The sequence below is a fragment of the Lampetra planeri genome, chromosome 19, assembly GCF_965212315.1.
Source record: "Lampetra planeri chromosome 19, kcLamPlan1.2.h2, whole genome shotgun sequence".
Lineage (NCBI taxonomy): Eukaryota > Metazoa > Chordata > Hyperoartia > Petromyzontiformes > Petromyzontidae > Lampetra > Lampetra planeri.
In genome coordinates, this window is record NC_136125.1 from 3,300,827 (window position 1) to 3,325,973 (window position 25,147).

The 25,147-nt window shown below is 43.7% G+C and overlaps 1 protein-coding gene across 8 annotated transcripts; it reads left to right on the forward strand.

Moving 5' to 3' along the window:
- COMMD5 (COMM domain containing 5) lies at positions 1-24,596 on the forward strand. 8 transcript variants are annotated; one of them, XM_078602762.1, is made up of 8 exons: positions 1-345; positions 1,629-1,775; positions 5,324-5,478; positions 6,726-6,754; positions 16,575-16,625; positions 19,064-19,159; positions 22,799-22,874; positions 23,879-24,596. In XM_078602762.1, the coding sequence occupies exons 2-8, from the start codon at positions 1,649-1,651 to the stop codon at positions 23,978-23,980; spliced, it is 636 nt and encodes a 211-aa protein (XP_078458888.1). In that variant the 5' UTR covers positions 1-345; positions 1,629-1,648; the 3' UTR covers positions 23,981-24,596. The 8 variants fall into 8 exon arrangements, with proteins under 8 accessions (XP_078458888.1, XP_078458889.1, XP_078458892.1 ...); XM_078602763.1 differs by having other exon boundaries at positions 241-389; XM_078602761.1 differs by having other exon boundaries at positions 260-465; positions 1,621-1,775.
- The last annotated feature ends 551 nt before the right edge of the window (positions 24,597-25,147 follow it).

Consider the following 25,147-nt stretch of genomic DNA (forward strand, 5'->3'; position numbering starts at 1 on the left):
GGGAGAGGGGAGTGCTGCGAAAACGTTTAGAGGACGAGCAGACAAAATGCTGGAAATTTCTACGTGATAAGCCACTTCGTTGAGCTGTTATATGTGATGGCCAAGTCGCCTCTGGAAAAAAAGCTATGCATAGCTCAGTGGGGGTCTGACCTGCCCCAAAAAAAATTGCTTAACAGTTTAGTTTTGAGATTTGTGAATCCAATCTCTGATGAGACTCGGAGGGATTTCTCCCTCTGTTCTGGCACCGGGCTGAGGGCGCGTGCACTTGGTCACGTGACGCGTCACGCGCCCTTCCGTCGACGGCAGGAGGCGAAGCGGCGCGTCCCTCAAATCCCCGATCCCGCGGTAAATTCACCGCGATCCCACGGTGAATTATCCGCGATCCCACGGTGAATTATCCACGATCTCACGGTGAATTATCCGCGGCCAGGCGAGGCGGGGCGAGCGAGAGTGCCGCTCTTGTCTGTGAGTTTGAGCATCGTATCTCCGCCACTGAGCTGGTCCCGGCTGGTCTCTCTCCGTGCGGTCGTTATCACCGGGTTCTGGTATCCACTTCTTTGTGTTTAAATTATTTTAAAACGTCAAGCGGCCAGCAACAAGCATCATTGAACGTCGTGCGCTGCTCAGGGTCGCCTTTGCTCACGGGATGTGGGGGGGGGGGCGACGTGACGAGTATCGTTCGTGGGGCTGTACCGGCTTCTCTCACAACGCGCGGCAGCTTCGTTACCGTGGTTTTTTGGGATTATTGTAGTGGGAAGAGCCGCACTTGAGCGGTCTACATTGGGTGCAGTCGCGCGTGGCCAGGGTGTAAGAGTAAGCAAACACACGCTCTCGAGCAGGGAGTTCGGCAACCTGCGGTTCTTTAAGGATTGCTTCGTGACGTTATTTATTTAGGGCCGTCTTGTATTCACTACGTACATTGAGACTCTTGATTTTTTTGACAATTCGAAAAAAATTGGCAGTGCTGAGGGTTAGGTGGCTCGTGGGCTGCAGAAAAATCCTGTCCCAATTGGGGTCTCAGCCAGGGCTGAGATGATATTTAGTGCTATCAAGATGTATTTAACTCTGGTTTGAAAATGCATCTCTTTTAACTGGCCTTCCCTCTTTAGCTTGGTCGGTTGCCCTGGTTCTGTTTTTGTTTCATGCTTTCCATGCGTTGCGCATTGAGATCCTAAGATGGAATGCGCATTCTAAATTTGAATGATTCTTGATGATATGTATTCTTGCACCGCATAGTCAAAATCAAAATAGAGAAATGAAAAACGACTACGCATATGACTCATCGATTAGTTAATGTGTATACCCGTAATGTGAGCATTACATTGTTGGTAGAAATGTATTCGTTATTTATGCTAATTTTATGGCTTACATTACTGCTAATGTGACCAACAAATCTGAATAAAATACAATACAAACGAGACGGTAAATAAACGAAACTATAAAAAATAATCCGTCTTTGGTTTGAAGTGCGAGTTAAATTCATGACAATTCATTGAATGGTGTGAAGGTGAATCCTACAAATAAATTATGGCTGGTTTATCCACGTCTTCAACTCTCTGAATGCTGCCTCCCCCACCACATACACCCTCCTGCTGCTCATTCCCTTTCCACCTCTGTGAGCTCGTCAGGCTGGTGACCGCTCTTGCAGATGGCCATGGCTGTGGCCGTTGAGCAGCGCATCTCCTTCCTGGGCTTGAAGCCACCCCGAGAGGTGGAGGTCATGGTGGGCCTTGTCCGAGATATGGACGCCAGTTGCTTCTGCTCCATACTCGATGGTGAGCTGTGTATGTGTATGTATGTTGAACGTCTTTCGCACCGTACATAGCCAACCGTGCCAATGGGATCTGCGCACGAGCACCTGGTGCCTGCTCATTTGGTGTAGTGTGATTACCGTTTAGTCGAATTTTGCCAACCGGGTCGAATCAATCTTTCCGTCATGTGGCTCAAGGTTTTCTCTATGGGGCGATGACGTGGCCCGTTGGTGGCGTGTTCGACGCTTGTTAGAGAGGTCCGTGGTTCGCATCAGGCAGGCCTCCGCAGTTATTACTGTGAGTGTATGAACGGTAAATTACGATTAATAACCCTGCAATGAACGTTAAAGATCCCATGGCATTCTAAGAGAGGAGGCCATTCTGTAATGGCGTCATGGTCCAATTTAGCCATATTTGAAAATTACTTGCAAATGTCTTAATTGGGATTAAATTCCAATTAGCTCAATTGGGGTTATACATAGCAATGTTGCCACCGACTAAGAAATACTCCACACTATGTGAAACATAGCGCCTTTGTGATAGCCTTGCGCTTTAAGAATGCTGCGAATACCAAATGTTAAATAATTGTTACATGATTAGTCTTTGATGGCTGCGGTGCCTTTGTCGTTAACCTTCCCTATATCCTGCATACGCATCCCAATCACCACAACCTCGTCTGCTGGCACGAATTTGAATCACTGGGGGCTTGTTATCTGCTCCACCACGAAGCCCTTACTATCTTTTCCATGCCATGTGCATCACATAATATAATTGTTGCTTGTTAAAAGCATTAACCCCCAAAATTGATTTCTAAGATAAACCGAAGAGTCACAATATTTGTATTTATCGTATTATCCTGTTTAGAGTGCACATTATGCGACAGTACATCACACTCCATTACATTGACCCATTTGTACCTGGCACCACTCAAACAGCCTGTTATCTTGAAATTATTAACTACGTTAATAGACAGAGTTAAAACCCAGCAATCCATATCTGAGTCATATGGCTGTAAATTAACCAGTTGTGCAGGTTATTTGATTGCACTAGTGATGTATTTTGTCTCCAGTTGAGTGGAGTTACAAGCAAGTCCTTGGCTTTCTAATTGAGGGAGGGAACACAGCAGTGGCATAATCATTCACTGCAATTCAGTTCAAGAATTATGTTTTGGTCTAATTTGTAAGGATATCAATGGGGGGAAAGATATGTGACCATACTCCACTCCATTGGTCAGTACGGATTAGTGAACATAAACAGGTTTAAGACATTGTTTTGCCCATAATAGAGTTTTTTTTGGGTTAGATTGCGTAAATATATAAATGTGTCATTAAAACCCGCCACCACCCAACACAGCCAACTAGTAAGGGTTGTCACGTAAACAGAACATGCCAATTCGTCACTAGTACAGCACACCGGTGTGTTGGAGAGCCAAGCCACAACATTTACAATCAGACTTTCGCCAGTAATTACAACTAACTTCATTCGGTGACAGCTAGATTTGTGGAGAAGTCTAACTGTTTCATTCCTTATATGTGAGGACCACGCTTCTACACTCTTGCACAAAGTGGGGGGGGGGGATTACTGAGTCAATGTACATTAAGCATGTGCATGATACGAGCCCTTTGAACGTGTCCTTCCTGTCTATTGTGTGTATTAAAATAGCCTACCAACGGTAATCCCTATTGAAGTATACTGCCCTTTATCGGCATGCATTCAAATAATGTATTATTTGATGATTCGCAGCACTAAGGCGGTAGCTATCCGAACGGTTACAATTATTTTTAGTTATTTCAATTTCGATAGATTCTCTAATTAGACTTGGCCAGTAGTAGCTAGTTTTGCATAGAACTTCAACATTATCAAAATCAATTGAGTGTCCTTGTAGGCACGTATGTTCTGCTACTGCTGACAGTTGTATTTGGGAGAATTTAATATTTTTCTGATGTTCTTTTAGTCTCGTGCTGATCATTCGTCCTGTTTGCCCAACATAACATTTTCCACACGTGCGGTTAATCCTGTACACACCTTCTGTTGATAACTTCTTTTGTATCAGATATTAATTTCTGTTTTTATGTACTATGCCAAATTTGACTCAGATTATTCTTTGGTTCTTTCGGTTAAGTCACGTCTAAAGATAAAATAATAAATTAAAATAATAGCGACGTTTCGATTGCAACACAAGCAATCATCATCAGGCATAAAAGAAATAGCAACAAAAATCTAACTAGAAAACTATAGACAGACATACAAGCAGACAGACATCACAAGGACACAGAGAGAGGACACATATCGGCACAGAGAGAGGGGTCATTTCTGTGACGGTCCCTTATATATATTTAACACATATCGGCACAGAGAGAGGGGTCGTTTCTGTGACGGTCCCTTAAATATATATAAGGGACCGTCACAGAAACGACCCGTCTCTCTGTGCCGATATGTGTCCTCTCTCTGTGTCCTTGTGATGTCTGTCTGCTTGTATGTCTGTCTATAGTTTTCTAGTTAGATTTTTGTTGTTATTTCTTTTATGCCTGATGATGATTGCTTGTGTTGCAATCGAAACGTCGCTATTATTTTAATTTATTATTTTATTTTTAGACGTGACTTAACCGAAAGAACCAAAGAATAATTCCTGCAGTCACGAAAGCTCCAAAATTAAGATTGAACCACTTCTACGGGGAAGTTTTAAGCTTATCTTTTTTTTCTCTCTGGCTATTTGTTCTCTCTGCCTGTGTCCTCTCTTTGGAATTTTCACACTTCAATTCTAACTTAGCAATCTTTGAAATACGTAATCAACCAGGCTATGCGTTAATTGTGTGTTGACCGACTCTCTGTGTTGCATTACATCACATTTCGATATTTTGCGAGGTTATTTAATTTTAGTGTGCCTTTCTCCTAATTTTCAAGCTTGCGTGCCGTGCCACGTCGTCATCTTACTTGCGCAGCAGCAACACGTTGCCGTCCACTCATTGATATGCTAATTTTCTCTGCCCCCTCCCTCTCTCCGTCCCCGCCCCCCCCTCTCTATATTTAAGGGACCGTCACAGAAACGACCCCTCTCTCTGTGTCGATATGTGTCCTCTCTCTGTGTCCTTGTGATGTCTGTCTGCTTGTATGTCTGTCTATAGTTTTCTAGTTAGATTTTTGTTGCTATTTCTTTTATGCCTGATGATGATTGCTTGTGTTGCAATCGAAACGTCGCTATTATTTTAATTTATTATTTTATCTTTAGACGTGACTTAACCGAAAGAACCAAAGAATAATTCCTGCAGTCACGAAAGCTCCAAAATTAAGATTTGACTCAGATGTTTTATTTTTCCAAACATCTGGCTAGTTTATCAGTTACTCCCTCAATGTACGGTATTTTGTTTGTTTTGATTACTTAGGCAGTTTCAATGCTCATGTTATTTGATTTGGTTTTGGTATTCAATGCCCTGTTTTGTGCATCATTGTAACCGTTCATTTGCAGCACTTCTTTAAAGATATTAAGCTTAACCCTAATTATATTCTCAGGCCATAGTCCTGTGTGTGAGAGACTCTCCCATTGGCTGGCGTGGCGTTGGGTGCTTTTGCAGTAGTGGCCGCATCTCTGGAGGGGCGCGACTGCTCCCGAGATGTGCAGGCGTTGGCCTCCTCACTGCCGCTGTCTCGTGAGCACCTGAGCCATGTCATCTCGGGGACATACACCATCCTACAGACCGCTCTGCGACTCTCCACGCTCAAACAAGAGGTTAATTATGGAAGCATGACATACACTATAAACTATTTACCAAGTGAGGCCCATTGAGCTATATAGCTCTTTTTTAGAAACAACCAGGCCACAAATGATAGCTCAACGACGTGGCTTATCACATGGAAATGTATAGCAGCCAAATATTCGTAAATGCATGTTGATTCTAAATGTGGAGGGAAATACTGGAGGACCCGAAGAAAAATCCATGCGACTACAGGGATAACATGCAGACCCCAAATATGTAAGCGTCAGGGTCTGGATTGAACCCACGGCTTGCTGTATACTTGACACAAGGTAATTAACATGTTGTCACTGTGGCGCCTAACAAACGAGAAACTGAACAAACAAGGACCTGTGGAAAAGAGCAATGCCCTCGTGGATACTGGTAGCACTTGAGTGACACTCTAGGTTATATGAACTCAGTTCAGAGGAGATTCATTGGTTTTTGCCTTGGGGGTACAAAGTCTTTCTTTAGGAAAAGACAACCAAGAAATAAAATTGAATTGTTTCCCTCCTCATCGTAACTCCCTACTCAACTGAGCTTGGAGTCGTGCTTATCTCCATTTGGTATCCTGAGCTGTTGAAAACTTCACAATTCTACGGAAAGAAGCAGTTTCTCAAGAGAGCAACCCCTGACCGGGATTTGCAATTGCAGCCTTCAGATTTAAGAGTTGAGTGCTCTGCTGCAGTACTACCTTACTGGATTGTTCAGAATAATGCTTTCAACTTGTGCAATGTAACTGGAGATGCAAAACCTACTTCAATTGAAAATAATGTCAACTTTGGCTTGTCAATTTAATTTCAATAATTCTTGTCCCGGTACACCCTCCACCAATCCGCTTGACAGTGCCACTTAATGAGATACGACCATACGGTGGCGCTGTTGTAACACTAGTGCGGGGGTGGGCAACCAAAATAATGCATTTTTTTGTCGATTTCGTTAACAAAAGCCGCAATGCTTGTGGTGTTCCAGAATAATTAACATCAGGAAGCAGCCCTTAAAAGAGCCGCATGCGGCTCCGGAGCTGCAGGTTGTCGACCACTGCACTAGTAGTGCATCGAATGTATGGTATAGCATTCAGGTACCACTGGCTTACAGCAGTGGCTCCCAGTGCTTGGTGTAAATGCAACCATCTCTAGGGAGAAGCCACGTAATCTGCTCTGGCTCTCGCTCTCATGCGTCACAATTCATTTTGCCTGTCTCATTACCCATGATTCATTCACCTATTTTCTTTTTTTTACAGATGTTCAAAGATGACCTGCAGCACCTCCGGTAATTACTTCTTATGCTTGTGATGTCAGTTCATTGCTTCACGTTGTTATGCATCATCTCCTCGAAGCCTACCTTACAAGCGCATTGTGAGGGCGGAGGGGGGGGAGCCCTGGAGGAAACTAATATTTGACATTCTTATTTATCAATAAATGTCATCAGGGTTAAGTAATATGAATTTGTGCCAGGTCTTGGCTTAAAGAGGGCACACCAACTTAACGCTACTAACGAGTTGTTTAATATTCCGAAGGAAGTTGTTGGCATGATTTAGATAAGATAAGTGGGATGTTAATATAGAGGTGTACCACAATATCGTTTTCACAATACTATTCTAGAAATTGCATTGGGAGCCACTACTATAGAAATCGTCACAATACGAGATAATGTAAAATTTAACAATAACAATTTTTATATCAGTTGCCTTTAAATTTGCTATCGTATTTTACATTCTTAGCACTTTTTTTGCTTTGGTGTACTTGAAGTTTGAATGAAGAATGCTTAAAAGTTCTTGTGATGAGGTGACATTTAAGAGTCACACCCCTAACATCCCTCTGTGGTAGTTCTAGCTGGTGGGACAGTGGTTTATGAGTATAAGTGTGGAGAAACCTGATTATGCAGATTTACCTGCTATAAAAGGGGCAACAAAGAAGGGGTTTGGGGGCTGGGTGGTTGCAGCAGCCAGGAGCCGGACGCCTCTACCTACTGCTGGAGTGTGGAAACACCACACAAAAGGGAGGCAGCAGGGTTCGACATACTGTGAGTGCAGAGACACCACCCCAAGGGTGCCACCTGCTCTAAATACTGTTGATGTGGATACACCACCCCAAAGGAGCTTACCTGCTCTTATCTACTGCTGCAGGGTGAACAAACCACCCAAAGGGAGCCACTTGTGGCGTTCTGCCTATCTATAAAAGTGTGACGAAACAACCAACCCGCCTGGTGTGTTACGTCTCTCCCCAAGGAATCACACTCCTTCCAACTATTCCGAATTGTTACATTTGTAGTGTCGATGGGGCGGGAGACAGGATGCTTGAGGAAGTACCTTCTTTATTAACACTCTTAGGTTCACAGGTTCACCCTCGTTCCTTCCAAGTTATATAGCCTAGACACAACCTTGACACGCGTTACTGACGACGGCGTCAACCGAGACAGTCAACAACGATCCGGCCGCGCAATTATTGAGTGAAGGCGGTGAAGATGACAGTGATGATGAAACGAGTCCACTTCCCAGAACCGGCAGCCTGGAGCTCTCGCTCTGTGCTGCTTTTATCCTACTCGGCGCGGCCTGGCTCCGCCCTAGCCGCGCCTCCCTTCTCGAACCCACTAGCGGGTTCCCGGGGCTTCCAGATGAGATCTTCTGTGACCCTTGCCCCAGTTCCTCTGCCCTGCCGGCACACCCGTGTATATGCTCAACGTCGCGTGTGCTGTCCACCGCAGTTGCCGCTGCTATCCAGCAGTTGGTGCTTTTTCACTACATCACGCCTCCCTCCGTTAAAAAAAACCGGTGGACAGGCAGAGCAACCCCTAAACCCAACAAACACCCCTAACACCGAATCAACTGAACACAAAGGGAAGAAAAATAACAGTCGTGACACAACCACGGTGCCCCCCGCGAACCAACAACACACAGCACAACGCGGCGGCCCCCGCAAACTGACAACACACAGCACAACACGGCGCTCTCCGCGAACCGACAACATACCCAACACAACCCCTGACACAGGCCCTTACCCCTAACACCCTCTTTTCCCCGAATCCCACCGTGCAATGGAGAGTCTGATTTTACCGGAACGTAGCTCGCGTAAGCCGGTCACCCCCGCCTTAGCAGGGTCTTGCACCCCTTGGACTCCGAGGAATGGAGAGAGAAGCAGGAAGAAGAAAAATAATGGCCTAAAGGGCGCGGCCCCTCCCTGAATTTTCTGCCACACCTGTCCTGATCCGGTCCCCAACACCTCACACATGGCGGCCTCGGAAGGCCTCAGAGACCCGGGTCTGGTGGGGCTTGGGAAGACGTTGCCGGCGGGTCGGAGGGCGTCGGTGGCACTGCCGGCGCCCCGCTGACACCCCGGCATACTATAGTGATGTGGCCTGACCGGTCACACATTAAACACTTAGCCGTGGGTTACCAGGGCGGAGAGGGTCGCCCCGGCCGCCAATCCACCCGCGGGGACCCTCTCACGCGTGTCCCCCGGCCACCCAACACTTGCCATCATATTCTCAATCCGCCATGGCCCAGCCTCTATCTTTGGCCAATGCTGGTGGCCCTCGTAGTCTTAAATTTATCGGGCCACTGTTAAGGATGAGATCTCTGCACCGGCAGCGAAGGGCAGGGCAATCTTCAACTCCCGTGCCAGCGCCCTCAGCCTTTCCACCGCAGTAAGTCGAGCGCCCCCTCACTCAAGTGTGGGTATGCCTCTGGTCCCAGCGCCAGCAACACCTCCCGGAAAGCGTAGGGCATCTCGGCCTCCCTTCGCTCTCTCTGGAGGAACCTTGTGTGGGCATCTTGTGGCAGGCCAAACATTGCCCCTTGCAGCGCCGCCGACATCGGCGCCCTTCCCTCACATTCCCGCGTTCGCCTCAAAATGGTCTTCCAGAGGCAAAATGGCGCCCACCATATGCACAGTCTCCGGTCCGGGCTCCTCCACTCCTGCTCCGACGAAAACTCCAGCCTGGGTCTCCCCGTGACTCCTGTCCGCGCCGCTAACTGCGGCGTGCCTCCCACGACGTCTCGCACCGCCCTTGACACGGCGGTCCTAGACCATGCCACGTGGTCGGCGTGCGACCGCGGAAAAATTGCGCCGCTCTCCTGCCGATGCACAGCCGCTCTCTCACGGATGCGCAGCCGCTCTCTCACAGATGCGTAGTCGCTTTCACGCAAATGCGCAGTCGCTGTCCCGCAGATGCGCAGTCGCTCTCCCGAAATTGCGTAGACGCTCTCCCGCAATTTCGCAGCCGCTTTCCCGCCATTTCGCAGCCCACAGGCTTTGTAACTGGGTCCCGGGGCTGCCGGAGGGATGAATGTTCTGCCGCTCCCGTCCTCCGAACGACACCACAGGTGGGCTCCTTGTACACCCCACTTCTGACAGGATTCTTGAGGAGGCACCTTCTTTATTAACACTCTTAGGTTCACAGGTTCGCCCTCGTTCCTTCCAAGTCGTATAGCCTAGCCTTGACACAACCCTGACCGCATTACACTGTCGACTGAGACGGCCAACAATTATCCGTCCGCGCAATTATGGAGTGAAGGCGGCAGCGACAAAGGCGGCGAAGAAGACAGTGACGACGAGATGAGTCCACTTCCCAGAACCGGCAGCCCAGAGCTCTCGCTCTCCGCTGCTTTTATCCTACTCGGCATGGCCTGGCTCCGCCCTGGCCGCACCTCCCTTCTAAAACCCACTAGCGGGTTCCAGGGGCTGCCAGATGAGGTTTTCCGTGATCCTTGCCCCAGTTCCTCCGCCCTGCCAGCACCCCCGTGTAATTGCTCAACGGCGTGTGCGCTAACTGTCCACCGCAGTTGCCTCTGCTGTCCAGCAGTCGCCGCTGCTGTCCAGCAGTCAGCGCTACGTCACTCCAGATTTAAGGGGGGGAGGTCCAGGATTTGTCCAGCCGTTTGTAATTATTCAGAGGCATAGCTTCAGAGAAGTGTGATTCCTTGAGTTGGGAAAAACCACAGAATGGATTGCGAGAAAAATTATGGAACTTGAAGAGTTTGTGTTCGTGAACATAAGGCTGATCTGAAACAGGGAAGGACCAATACCTCGGCCGTGGCTGATCATTGTTTTCATGCGATGGGCTCACACAGCCACCTCTCTCACAGAGCTCGAGGTTTTTGCTTTGTGATCTTCCATTAACATGCTAATCTCTCACATTAACATAGCCACTTTAGGGCACCCGCCGTGAAGGCCTCTCAACGATCTTACATTATCATGCTAATTTTTACTGGGCAGCCCTTTGATTGGTGGGAAAACCCACCACCGCCGCGGTCACTGCCCACCACTTACATTAACATTGGCTGCTGACATTTGGGCTATGCCCATTTCAAACCTTTCTAAACAGTTTACCTTTAGAAGCTAACCCCCTATTCCTGATGACGACCATTTGTGTTGTGATCGAAACGTCATAGTTTTTTGTTATTTTTTTGTTATTTTCTTCGAACCTATCTACGTGACTTTACCGAAAGACCTAAATAATTTGAAGAGTTGCGTAAATAGGTGTAATTACTGGGATATCAAGGGCCAGAACTCCAGAAGTTTTTTTTTTAATGGGAGGAAAGAGTATTACAGAGAGAAGTGAGAGAAAGAGAGAGAAGAAGAGAGGAGAGAACAGCAAGAGTGGAATTGTAAGTCCTGAAAATAAAGTCTGAGGCTATGACAACTGACTAGGACACAGAGAGGACAAGGGTTTGAGTCAACATCTGTGATACAAGCTAAACTACCACATTTTGAGGAATGCAAGATTGTTTGGATTATTTTTTTGTAATGATTCGAGATATATGCTTTTTGCCATAAATGGCGATTTGCCAGAATATCCTGGCGAATTTCTCGATTATGCTGGATGTAATTACCAGCGAAATATCGTACTCAAATTGTAAATGTTGTGGATTTACTCTCCAACACACTGGTGGGCTACAGTAGTAACTATTTGGCGTTTTGTTTACATGACAATTCCCTTACTAATTGGCTGTGTCGGGTGGTGGAGGGTTACAACACATTCATACTTAAGTGATCTAACCAAAATATCAGTACGTTTTTGACTTACGGAATCGGTTGGAGGAGACATTTCAGCTCGCGCAGCAAAACCTTCAACACACAGCAGCTAAACAGAAGCGACTACGACCCACGGACTAAGGACAGGAGGGTGGAAGTCGGGGACAGAGTGTTGTTGCTGTTGTCTACTGATCACACCAAATGACTAATGGGATGGAAGGGTTCACTTGTAATAACAAAGAAAATTGGAGAGGCTGACTACGTCGTGAATGTAAATGGGACAGAACGCATGTATCATGCAAATTTACTCAAGAAATTTGTCGAACGGGAAACTTGAGGGTGAAAACCAAACTGAGCAGCTAACAGTAGTCGTGTGTGGAGTAGTCCACATGGAAATTGTTAAAATGCCGATATATTGCTGGATGCTGAGGTAAAGGCTGGAGAGCTTGAAATGACTAGCATGCCATCTCCAGGACCTCGGGAGGCCTGGGAGGATGGCATTGCGAATTATGATTTATCCACTAACCAAAAATCACAATTGATCTCCATATTAGAAACATGCAGCTGTTCTAACGGACCAGCCCGGTAAGATTAATTTGGCCGAATTAAAAATTTTACTTATTGATCCAAAACCAATTCCTCAACGTCCATATCCAGTGCCCTTGGAAATTTAAAACCAAATTGATAAGGAAATAGAGAATATGATTGACATGGGTGTTTTCGAACCAACCGAATCAGACTATGCTAGTCCAGTTGTTCTAGTGAAAAACCGACAAATCGGTTCTGTATAGATTACACGATGTAACACAATTTTTGTTCCTGGGTAGTAAGTGTTATTTCATAATTGCTTATGCCTAAAAAGTATAGAAAATGGCTATTACTCTTTGTTTCTTTCGGTAAAGTCACGTAGGTATAAAACATAATATATCACGACATTTTGATCACCACACGAGCAATCGTCTTCAGGTGGAAGAGAGAAACAGGCTGCTGAAACAAGTCCTTATATATATAGAGCCGAGAGGGGGGGAGGGAGAGGGGTTGCCGCATCGGGCAAAAGGGTGGGGGCTAGAGATTGTGCCTAAGCGAGTGGGATATGCAAAGATCGTAACCGAGATGGGAGGGAAAGGGGGGGGTGATGCGAGAGCTGTGGAGGTGGCCATTGTATTGTGAGAGATTAGCATGTCAATGTAAACGAACCAACGCAATGGTGCCTGTGCTAGTGAGACATCCAGCTCGTTAGAAAACGAGGAAAACACACGAGGGACAGCACCACATCGAGGGAAGGAGAGAGAGACACACCGAGAGGCACACCCACGCACATAGAGAAACACACACAGAGAGACACACAGACGGACACACCCAGAGAGAGAGACACACACATAAAGACACCAACACATCGAGAGACACACACAAAGTAACACACGGAGAGAGACACACACAAAGAGACAGAGAGAGAGAGACATATAGGGAGACACAGAGAGAGAGACACACAAACCAAGAGACACACACAAAGAGACGCATACAGAGAGAGACACACTGCAACATCACAGCCAGTTATCGTCTGCTAAAAAACGAGAGCCACCGCCACATCGAGGGAAAGGGGCAACGTTAGCTTTGTTAGTGAGACATTTAGCCCGTTAATGTAAAGACATTTAACTTGTTAATGTAAATTGGTAATGCAATTCAGAGAGTCGGAAATAACTGCTGACAATGGCAGGTAGGATGTAAACATCAACAACCAGTTAAGCTCTCTCTAGAACCTTAGGCTGCTAGACCACCCAGGTGTTATATGGCCTTCCAAAAATCCATAAAGAAGGTACCCCGCTCCATCCTATCGTCTCCACCATTAACTCACCCACCTACAAACTGGACCGATTTCTGTCTGAAACCCTGCTTCCTTTCACGGGCAAGACCACCTCAGCTGTATTTAACTCAGCTCACTTGGTTTTTCTAATCAAGGACATCTCAATGTCTCCAGATGATTTGCTTGTCAGTTTTGATGTAGTCTCCCTGTTCACCAAGGTATCTGTACCTGACACCATTGCAATCATTGAAGACTTCGTCCAACAGGGACTGAATCCTGATGTACCAACTTTGGTGAGGCACTGCATTACCAACACTTACTTCACCTGGAATGGTACATTCTATAAACAAAATGAGGGTACCCCGATAGGTTCAGACAAATGCCATCCAGACATCCACCCTATGTCCCTCCTTGTGGAAGAGATACGTAGATGACACGTTCGTCATCTGGCCACATGGCCTGTCAGCACTGAACCAATTTTTCAACCACAAATTCCATACACCCAGCCATCAAATTCACCATGGAGGTGGAAAAGGATAGCAAGCTAATATTCTTGGCTGTTTTAATTGAAAAGAGACTAAATGGCTCAATGAGCCACTGTCTACAGGAAAGCCACCCATATGGATGCCTATTTATAACCTGACTCCCACCACCATCCATCCCAGAAAAACTCCCTCACCAAAACTCATAGAGCTCGATGTATTTCCGACCATCATCATCTAGCCAGTGAATTGAAACATGTACACCAAGCTTTCAAGATAAATGGATATTTAGACTACACAATCCATAAAGCTATTACCCCAACCTTTGGGAAATAACTATCTGAGGACCCAATCAAAACCATCACCTTGCCATACATAGCAGGGGTTACCAAAAAGATTTCCAAAATCATGAGCAACCACAATATCCAGGTCCGATTTAACAGAGTACATAAAATTCGTGATCTGATCCCATCTGTGAAGGATGTGATCCCTGACATGCAATACCCCGGCGTCTACAAACTAAGCTGTGTCTGCGGCAATAGCTAAATTGGGGAAACTAAGCGACATGTCTCAGACCGTGTTGGTGGAACATAAGGCAGATCTGAAACATGGTAGGACCAATACCTCGGCCGTGGCTGATCATTGTTTTAATGTGGTGGGCTCACACGAAATGTATTTCTCTATGACGAAGGTACTTTGCAACCCCACTGGCTATAAACAAAGATTTGTTCATGAAGCCATCCATATATACAGACATAGACACAATTTCAACCGAGAAGAAGGGTACAAACTGAGCAATCATTGGAAAGACGTTATCAACCAGTTTAAGGCATAAGTGGCTGTGATGTTCCCATCCTACCACCTTCGAATGTTAGTTGGTATTTTCGGCTCTCCGATTTTACATTAACAGGTTAAATTTCTCACACTTACACGCTCACCTTCACGCGCCGACCAAGAGCTTATGGCTCTGCGATCTTCCATTAACATGCTAATCTCGCACATTAACATAGCCACCTCAGCGTGCTGGCCGTGGAGGCTGCTCACCGATCTTACATTAACATGCTAATTTTTACCTGGCAGCCCTTCAATTGGTAGAAAACCCACTACCGTCGCGGTCACCGCCCACCACTTACATTAACATTAGCTGCCCCGCCCATGCTGCTGACATTTGGGCTACGCCCATTTTAAACCTTTATACACAGTTTGACTTTAGAAACTAACCCCCTTTTCCTGATGACGACCGCTTGTGTTGCGATCAAAACACCGTAGATTTTTTGTTATTTTCTTTGAACCTATCTACGTGACTTTACCGAAAGACCCAAAGAGTATCATCGATAAAAGTGTCAAAACGACCCGCCTGGTGTGTTACATCTCTCCCCAAGGAATCACACTCCTCATAAACCTACTATTCCAAATCGTTACAGTTCTTCAACTGTGTTTCACTCATTCATCCTGTCATGTCTTCTAATTATTGAAAATGACAATCTGTTGCGAGATTGAATATGCCAACAGAAAATGTGCTGTCATTACTGGAAGGCCATTAATTACTCCTGAGTACTTTTTACAAGGCAAAAAACATGAATTGTTTTTGTTCACTTGCGTTATTTCCTGAATATGCTGTCGTTAAATAAAATGTGAAAGAACGTACAATTGCCACAGATCATTTTGATATAACAATATTTTGCTCAGAGGACAATACGATTATCAAGGACCTTGTATTTTACGATCTATGTTGTATTGCTATATTTCTTTATTACAGCATGCTATTACGCTGCTGATTCATAATACACAAATAAGCCACTTCATGAAGCACAGGACTGTAGTTCGACCGCCTCACTTCCATGTAGATGTCCATGAAATTTGGGATGTCAGTGCGATTGCCTCATTATCTGCTTATCTTTGTTGCCGATGTCTTGTTAATGAGTGTGTGTATAATGAGTGTGTATGCAGTCGTGCAGGAAGGGCAGAGAGTGTTTAGCCCAGTAAGTGGGGGGGGGTCGCAGCACAGTTGGCAGCATAGTTGGCCAGGAGGTGCGAATTCCAGACTGCAGAGACAGAAGTCAACCAGCAGCTGACGGAGGTTTTCGAGAGACAAACAGCTTTGTTACTGTTGCGAAGAGCACATAATGGACAGTAGATGATAGGGAGGAGATATGAAGGGGCCAGTTCCTTGAAAACTTTGAAGAACATATTTTATTTTATTTTACTCAGGAGTGCATCAGGACCCAGTGGAGGAGGATTGGGGGGTGGTGTGGTCTAATTTGCCAGTGTGGGTGTGAAGTCTTGTGTTGGTGCATTGGGCCGTTTGGAGAGGAGGGATTTAGTCATGTTAGCTGGGGAAAGATTGAACCAAATTAAGATGAGACTAAGCAGTATGAGATGACTGTGGTGACTCACTATTCGAGGTTGGATGGCATTTTCACTATTCGAGGTTGGATGGAATTTTGCTTGATTTGGACTTGATATTTTGTGTTTTTCTCATTGTTCAAATACTTTGAGTGATTGTAAATATTGCATATTTGCTAATGAATTTCCATTACCAAATTGTAAATTGGATTTGTTGCATGGCCATTTGGATTTTAGGCTGATACTGATATTAATTGCACATGAGAATTCATGTTACGTATGGGTTGTTATTCCTTGGACACAAGAATCGGCCGAAAAGCCTTTTGGCCCATTCAAAATTGTGGATTTCCCGAGTTAAAAACTCAACTATTAAATTAGAAAACAAGATATTTTATAATTATTGCCACATTCATTTGAAATGTTTTGTTTCAGGTTGCATGTAGATTAACACAATCTTCTGTTTCTGTGTTGTTTTATGATTTCAGAATACCTGAAAAACACCTGGCCGAGTTTGTGAATGTCCTTTATGGGAAAAAGTGAGTGCAATTAGAGACTTAAAAAGACACCTCGTTTTCGTGGCTCGAAAACATACTTTTTTAGGAGATGCACAACAAGGCCTACCGATAACTTGTCTGATTTCTGTGCAATGTTTTGCAAAAGCCATTAAATGTAAATCAGGGCAGTTATGTCACTTGGACCATGTGTCCAATGGTGCGTGTTACGTAACGTGGCTCACATCACACGGCACTGCCCACATTGTTGGATGCCACATAACACAGTGCAGATTGTATACTCTGCATGCTCCGTACAAATGGTGATGTGTAAGTATTACGATTGTAGGTTATGCCTTTACGTAACACAGCCAAACATGATATCCTGAACAATTTTCAACACTTAATTATTTGCCAAGGTCCTGCAAAAATATTGTAGTACTCAATTATGTTGTGGTTGTGGACCAGAAACTTCAAGCTTTGTTCAAACGTTGTGGTTTTCATTACTACTTGAAAGAAATCTTATTTTTTACGCATCTTTTTTATAGCATTTTTTTTTTTTTACGTGTCAAAATTACCTTTTCCAAACAGTATGGTAACATCAATAAAATATTTTTTTGGCTTAGGTCGCATAATATATATATATATCGTTAAAACCTGCCACCACCCGACACAGCCAACTAGTAAGGGTTGTCACGTAAACAGAACATGCCAATTCGTCACTAGTACAGCACACCGGTGTTGGAGAGCCAAGCCATTTACATTGTAAATGTACTAGTTGGCTGTGTCGGGTGGTGGCGGGTTTAACGACACATTTATATATTTACGCGATCTACCCCAAAAACCTCTTATGGATGATATTTGTCGCGAACACCTACGTGTTAAACCAGTATGGTAACAGTAATTATATGCTGGGTCTTGCGTGAGATGACAACTGCAATAATATATTGTTACCGTACCACCTAAATTAAATCACTGGCCAGACTTACCAACACCTCATTGAATGCTAATGCCGTTACTGATATGCTTTTATATTCTTGGATCTTTCGGTCAAGTCACGTAGAAGGGCAGCTGCTTGTGTTGTGGTCGAAACGTGAGAATTTTATTGTTTTATTTTATTATTTCCCTTCTACGTGACTTTACCGAAAGATCCAAGAATATGAATCCCTGTTGTCCCGAAAGCTTTCAATTGAAATTTGATATTCTTTTGCAGTGACTCGGACAATTGTAACTATAGAGGTGTATTTATTTATTATTTAGGCGCTTCACGCAGATAACTTGAAGTTGGACAGGGATAACGCACAGATCACTTGGGCCAGGGATAACGCACAGGTAACGTTGGCCAGGGATGGCACGCAAGTAGCAACGACGCAAAGGCAGCGGCAACGCGAAGATAGCGACGGCCCGAAGAGAGTGATGGCATGAAGACAGTCGACCCTGATCCTCTCGCCTCCTTTTATTCCCGGCGTGGCCCTCACTCCACCCCCGGCCATGCGCCCTTTCTCGACCTTTATAGCCCATTCCCAAAATTCCCAGATGATTCCCTTCCGTGATTACCCCTCATGACCACTGGGCCACGTACTGTTCCTGCACACGCACTGTCTCCACACACGCACTATCTCCACGCACGCACTGTCTCTACACCCACACTGTCTCTACACTTTTACCAGTTTGTCAGCAGATCACTTGTAAAAGGGGACACCAAATGTGACATGTTTAGCTTGGCATTTTATGGTATCGCATCTTGATTCGGATGAACCGTTAAGTTTATCTAACGTCGCCGTTTTGGTATCTTTTTCACGTCTTACGTTACGCAATATGGTTTATGTTACGCAGAGTCGTCAACAAAGCAAGTGGCCATATTTTAGTGTTAACATATGGGTGTTTAAGGCAACAGGAGTGCGTTGCAGTGTGGGTATGAGAGCTTTGCTTTTACCGAAGCAGCTATAAAGCATCTTATGTTTTTGTACGTATAAGTATAGTGCTGTTGAGTTCATTGAAGAATAGGGTAATCAACTTTTAATTTTAGAATAGAAAAATTACGTTAAAGTGGTGCAGATGTAATTTGCCCTCAGGAGTTTGCGATACGTGGGGTAGATATGCAGATGTAAAGGCATTGTAGTGGCACCCATGTCAGGACCGTTCACCACCAACATTGAAAAAAAAATTAATGATCTGCACAAACATCTTCACGTGACCTTGCCCATTTTTACGTAGCCTAAGCTAAATGTGAATTGAAGCCCCTCGAGATTTTACGAAAGGCGCCATACAAGCTGCAACATTATTTAATTATTAATCATATTGGCTGCTTAAAACTATTTGTTGAGTCAATTTCAAAACCTCTAAACTATAAACCAAGCAGCTTTGACGTAGTTTATCATTTACTGCATGTGAAATGCTATGCGGAGTGCATAGCAACATGCTAGGTATCATGGAAATGATGGAATAGGAATGTACCAACTGTGCCACCTGTGTTGATCCAGGCGAGAGGCCCTGGATGCCGCATCGCTGCAGCCGCAGAGGAGTTTGCCGCAGCTGGAGAGCTGCCGATGGCGAGTGGATGTGGCAATCTCTACCAGGTGCTTACACCTCCCATAGCTGTACTTTTATTGTTGTGAGCCACCTGTAATGTCAAGATCCGACTGTATCCATCTGGTGTTCGCTGAACTGCATTGGCTTCCCGCTGCTGAACAAATAAATGATAAGGTCCTGCTCATTACAAAGTGCTTTCCACAAATGAACGACATGCCTTGCTGATCTCGTCAAGGAGCATAAACCATCACACAAACTCCGGTCTACCTCAGTGGCTTTTGGATATCCATCGAACAAAGAGTCACTGCATCGTGCACTTTCAGATACGCTTCTGAGGCCATCTGGAACGCTCTTAACGATATGAGGAAACCACTGGAGCTGTGAACTTTTAAATATAAGTTGAAAACTAATTTCATTTTGTGTTTAGTTTGTTGTCCTTCCACTGGACCTCCGATTAGCATGGTTGGCTACGTACAGTACAAAAGAAGTTCAACATACATTCCACTGCTCCGCCAAGTTCTCTCACCAGTGTCTTCCATTCCTTCTTTTGCTTAGCTGCTTCTGTCCAGTTTTGGCCTCTGAACTGTTGGTTTCATCTTGATATCTCTTCACCTCCGAGGTTCCCAGTGACGCCACAGTTGTAAGGTGTTGGACGGATGTTTAGACTTGCTTGGAGTAGAGGAGGAACACGTGTTTTCTCGTGCTGTTACTTACAGGGGGAGCCACATGTGGTTGATTTATGTGCTGCAGGGTAACTAATGATGAATCACTTCCAACTAAGCACAGTCACTCTAGCCAATGTGCTAACATGTTCACCATCCTAATCATTTTGTCGTTTCACTGAAAGCAGGCACAGTGCTTTAACCACGATGAGTGATATCATGAGCCATGGAAATCCATGTTTTATTTACTGCAGTGTGTAGTTGTGAGTGGATCTGAAGCATTAATTAAAGGTGGCATTTGGGTTATACGTTCATTCTCTAATTGGCCAGTTAAGTTACGTGTGTTGAACTCACTTATTTGCCAGTGTAAATGGTGGCATTTAGAGGTACATTTGCATATACTATTTACATTATATATTATATATAAGATTGCGATTAAGTAATGTAAATTCTAATTATGGTCGAAGGCATATACCGTATTTTCCCGCATATAACCCACGGGGTATACCACTTTTTACAAACAACAAGACTCTGCGGGGTATATGGAGGTGCGGGCTATCCCAAAAATATTTTACACGTGTGACATGTCATAACTCTCGATTTAAAGCTTTCGTGACTGCAGGGATTCATCTTCTTGGTTCATTCGGTAAAGTCACGTAAAAGGGAAATAATAAAATAATCAAAATAAAACAATAAAATACAATTCTCACGACGTTTCGGCCACAACGCAAGCAGCTGTCCTCAGGACGGCTGCTTCCCTTCTACATGACTTTACCGAATGAACCAAGAAGATGTCATAACTCGTTACATTTTTTCACTATGCAACACTTACCTTTGACTAAAGCACTGCTGAATAAACCACTAACACTAAAATTGCATATGTTATCACGTTTTAAATTATTCGAATTGTTTGTACAATGTTTACATTGCGCAATGGGAAGGGCCTTAACAAGCGTCTACCAGACGTGGAATCATAATTGCGGAGTTCCTTAGGCCGCTGCTATTGGCAGAGCACATACAGTCGCGACCATGAGTTTTGTTTCAAACTTACAATGGATTTGTTGCCAGGAGGCAATGGCGTTACCGTAGTGCCGCTATTGTCTGCGCAGTGCGCAATCTACCAGTGATGAGGTCGAATGCTGGTAAGCCTAACAGTACGCTTATTTATCTACCAGTTGCATGTTACTTATTTATTGGATATTTACTTTTGTTACTTATTTACTGTTTTAAGTTCACTCATTTACGGTTAGTTTGTTTTCTTTGTGCACGTTATGATTTAAATGTTAACAATTGTTAGTGGAATGTATTACAAATGTAAACTTTGTATTAATATGATGGAATTAAGCTTCGGTAACGACGTTAAAGATATGAATGCATGCGGGGGTATATGACGTTGCGGACTATCTGAAATTTGTTTTACACAAAACGCTATTTTTGCGGGGTATATGCATCTACGGGTTACATGTGTATGCAGGCTATATGCGGGAAAATACAGTAAAGCTGAAAATTGTCTCAAATATAGTCATCTATGGATATATAACTAGAACAATCTGAAACCCAAAATATTATAATTTAGGCCTTTAGATATTGCAGTCCAGAGGTTGATTGGTTTCACTCGTAGAACTGGATTAGCCCAAAGGACTAAACTGATTTAAGTCAAATACTAAACATTGACAAATACCCTTCACCAGTGGGCCAAGTACTTATTCTGCCATGGTTTGTCCAAGCAGAAAAAGCCATCTAAAACAATTTAAAAAAATCATTGATCTAATTTAAATTTGTAAACTGGGAATTATGGTATGTGATTGATACCATTCATTGTTTCAGTGTAATTTCCAAAAAATCGATTTTGTCAACCCAATCTCACACAGTCTAGTGATGCAACAATCCATCTGGCTGTAGCACACAAGATGATCTCATCTCTCCATCTCAGTGGCAAGACATCCTCTCTGGCGTGCTGCCTGCTTTGTCTGCCACTCCAGCCTCGACCGCAGGCCATCATCCCTTCTCGCAATGTGCCCTGCAGCAAGCTCACGTAGCTTTGTTAACAGTGAATGTAACGTTAAATGTGACCTTGCTTAGGTTTTCTAACTCGTATGTTCCTTCTTCCTCTAATCGCTGTCATTCCAATCATGCACCACTCCATGCTTCTTTGCACCCTTCTCAGCTTTTCCATTTTCTCTTGTCAATGGCCACATTTCTGATTGTCTTAGCAGGTAAAATACACTGATTAAAAACTATTTTTTAGGCACATTGGTATGCTGTTTTTTTTATGAAGTTAACATTTAAAAAACCACTCCAACTTGCTTTCATCTGCATATTAATTAAATTATCTTGATCCCCCTAAGCAGCATATGCTGATATTATATCTAGTTGTATCCATCCAGTAAATGTCTTCAATTGCTAAGCAAAGCCAATTGTGGCTATGTAATAACTGTAATATATATCTATTGCTGCTAGTTTATTGTTCATTAAATAAATTGCTGTAAATCTTGACTTAAAGCTTTTGTGACTGCAGGAATTCATATTCTTTGGGTCTTTTGGTAAAGCCACATCGATAGAACAAATAATAAAAATAATAACAATATCACGACGTTTCGATCGCAACACAAGCAATCGTCATCAGGTGACAAATATCGCTCTCCCACTATATTTTTCACCTGATGACGATTGATTGTGTTGCGATCGAAACGTCGTGATATTGTTATTATTTTTATAATTTGTTCTATCTACGTGGCTTTACCGAAAGACCCAAAGAATATAAATTGCTGTACCAACTTGATCTTCAAAATTGCTGCAAAATTTTCCAGTTTCTAGGCCTACAAGTAAATATTAGAGTTTTGAATTGCAAGTAAATGTACTTTGTCCACATTGTTCGTACTCATCAAGCAGCTCCCTTGTATTAAATTGTGCTTGATATAATGGATCCTGAGGCCCTTTGTATGTATGAACATTGAAAATCTTTCGCACCGTGCATAGCCAACCGTTCACATGAGCCTTTGTTGCCAATGTGTGTGTACGCAGTGTTCTGGCTCGTGCCTTGCGTCCCTCCGTGTTGATGCAGGTCTCATTGACCGATGGCTTCACACACCAATTTGAGGTAAAATGAATGTACAGTATTCCTTCGTTCTACACGAATTTACTATCCGTGATTTTGGCTATCCGTGAATCGTACCTGGAACTCTACACGACTGCATTGAGAGACAGAGAAAGAAACTGATTAGATAAAGTGATGAATAATAGTTTAAACTATTATTTAATAGAGGTACAAGAACAATGGGCTTGCATAAACTGGTTTATTACCATATAAGTAACCTAACAGGCAATGGATACCCATTGTCATTTAAATGCATTCATTAATCCCCTCCCCCCATTTCGCTCAAGAAGGGCTCACAAGTGATGTCATCACATCTCTATTTAAGGAATGAAATAGGAAAGATTTCTCCACAAATCTGGCTGTCGCCTGATTAATCTAGTTGTAATTACTGGCAAAACGTCGTACTCGCATTGTAAATGTTGTGGCTTTGCTCTCCAACGCACCAGTGTGCTGTATTAGTAACGAAGTGGCATGTTGTGTTTGTGACAAACCTTACTAATTGGCTGTGGCGGGTTTAATGACACGTATATTTACGCGATCTAAATCAAAACACCTGTATGGTGGATATTTAATACTTTAATAACCATGTTTTATTAACTTTTTGTCTATAATTAAAAAATTGTGTTATGATCATTTTAACGTATTTAAGAGCTTGTTTACGTATTTAAAGTAATTCATTAAAAATATTTGTTTTCGTAGGCCTATATCATTATCTACGAAATGTGCTGTTCTCAAGCATCTCTTGAATGTATCCCTCCCGAATAATGAAGGAATACTGTACAAATACATACATACCTAACTTGTAAACATGTATTTAAAAGAAATATGAAAAATCGGGCCTAGATATAACATTTCTAATGATTCAGGATTTTTTTTTATAGAAATGATGTGAAAATGTGACATGACAGAATGCAAGATTGGCATGCACGGTTACATCAAGAGTGAGACCTATCACAGAGTTAACTTATTTTGTATATATTTTTTGCATTTTCTTCCACGTTCACCAGGTCCCCGTGAGTAAGTTCCAGGAGCTGCGATACAATGTGGCACAGCTGCTCAAGGAGATGTCCGATCTGGAAAAACGAAGCATCCTCCGCATCCAGGACTGAGTTCCCGCCGGCCTCAAAATACTGCACCCCTTAACGTCCCAATCACAATCTAATCTAAATTATTTTATTTCACTCGGCAAGGCCCACTGAGCTATATAGCTCTTTCTAAGAAGCAACTTGTCCACAAATTGGAGCTCAACGAAGTGGTTTATGTGGAAATGTATAGCAGCCAAATATTCCAAATGCCCGTTGATTATAAATGTGGAGGGAAAAACCAGAGAACCAGAATAAAAATCCACGTGGCCATGGGGAGAACATTAAAACTCCAAATATACAGGGTTCAGGGTCGGGATCAAACCCACGACCTTTTGCATACCAGGTGAAGGAGATATCATCTAACCACCGCAGCTCTTCAATCTACCCTCCAACATCCCGTTCGCAAACCTTCCCAATCTCTTATCCATCACCTGCAATATACTGTCCATTATACTTCACTTTACTGAAGCCAACTTAACTCTTAATGCTTAATGAACTCTGAATTCACCATTGTATATTCTGGAGTACTTCTGCTATAGACCACGTGGTGGGCAGCAGGGCGCATTGTGGAAATCCATTGAACTGTACAGGCAAATGTTTTGATGAAATTCTGATCCAATAAAGCTCACCAGTGGCTTAAGACTTTTCATGGCTGGATTTAACATCAACATACGACGTTTAGCTCAAACTGCTTCGAGTTCCTTCAGATAGTGAACTCTGGAATCGAGTGTGCTGCCTCAGCTGCCTTTGCTCTCATTTACCTGTCGTGACATCACCAATGGATGGGTTAAAATGTAATTAGATCAAATTTAAACCATAAAAGGCCTTTTATTGTTCAATTCCCAGTCACAGTTAACACCAGAGGTACGTGATATTGGAACCAGGAATTCCCTCCACCAACCCACGCTGAAGAGATTGGTGAAATATGGTCAAACAACCTTAATGACTGACATGGTGTGGGGGAGGCTTCTATCCAGCAGTAGTGGATTGACAAAGGGCTGTAAATTATTTTTTTTTAAATATTTTGGCATGATGTGCACATTTGGCATGCCAAACAATCATTCACAGAGCACCACAGAGTGCATGCATCAATGTTTATTTAAACAATCCCCAATAATTATATTTGCAGCTGTTAATACTGGGTGTGGTGGTAGTACATTGGTCAATGCAAAGTTTTTATTTGTGATGACA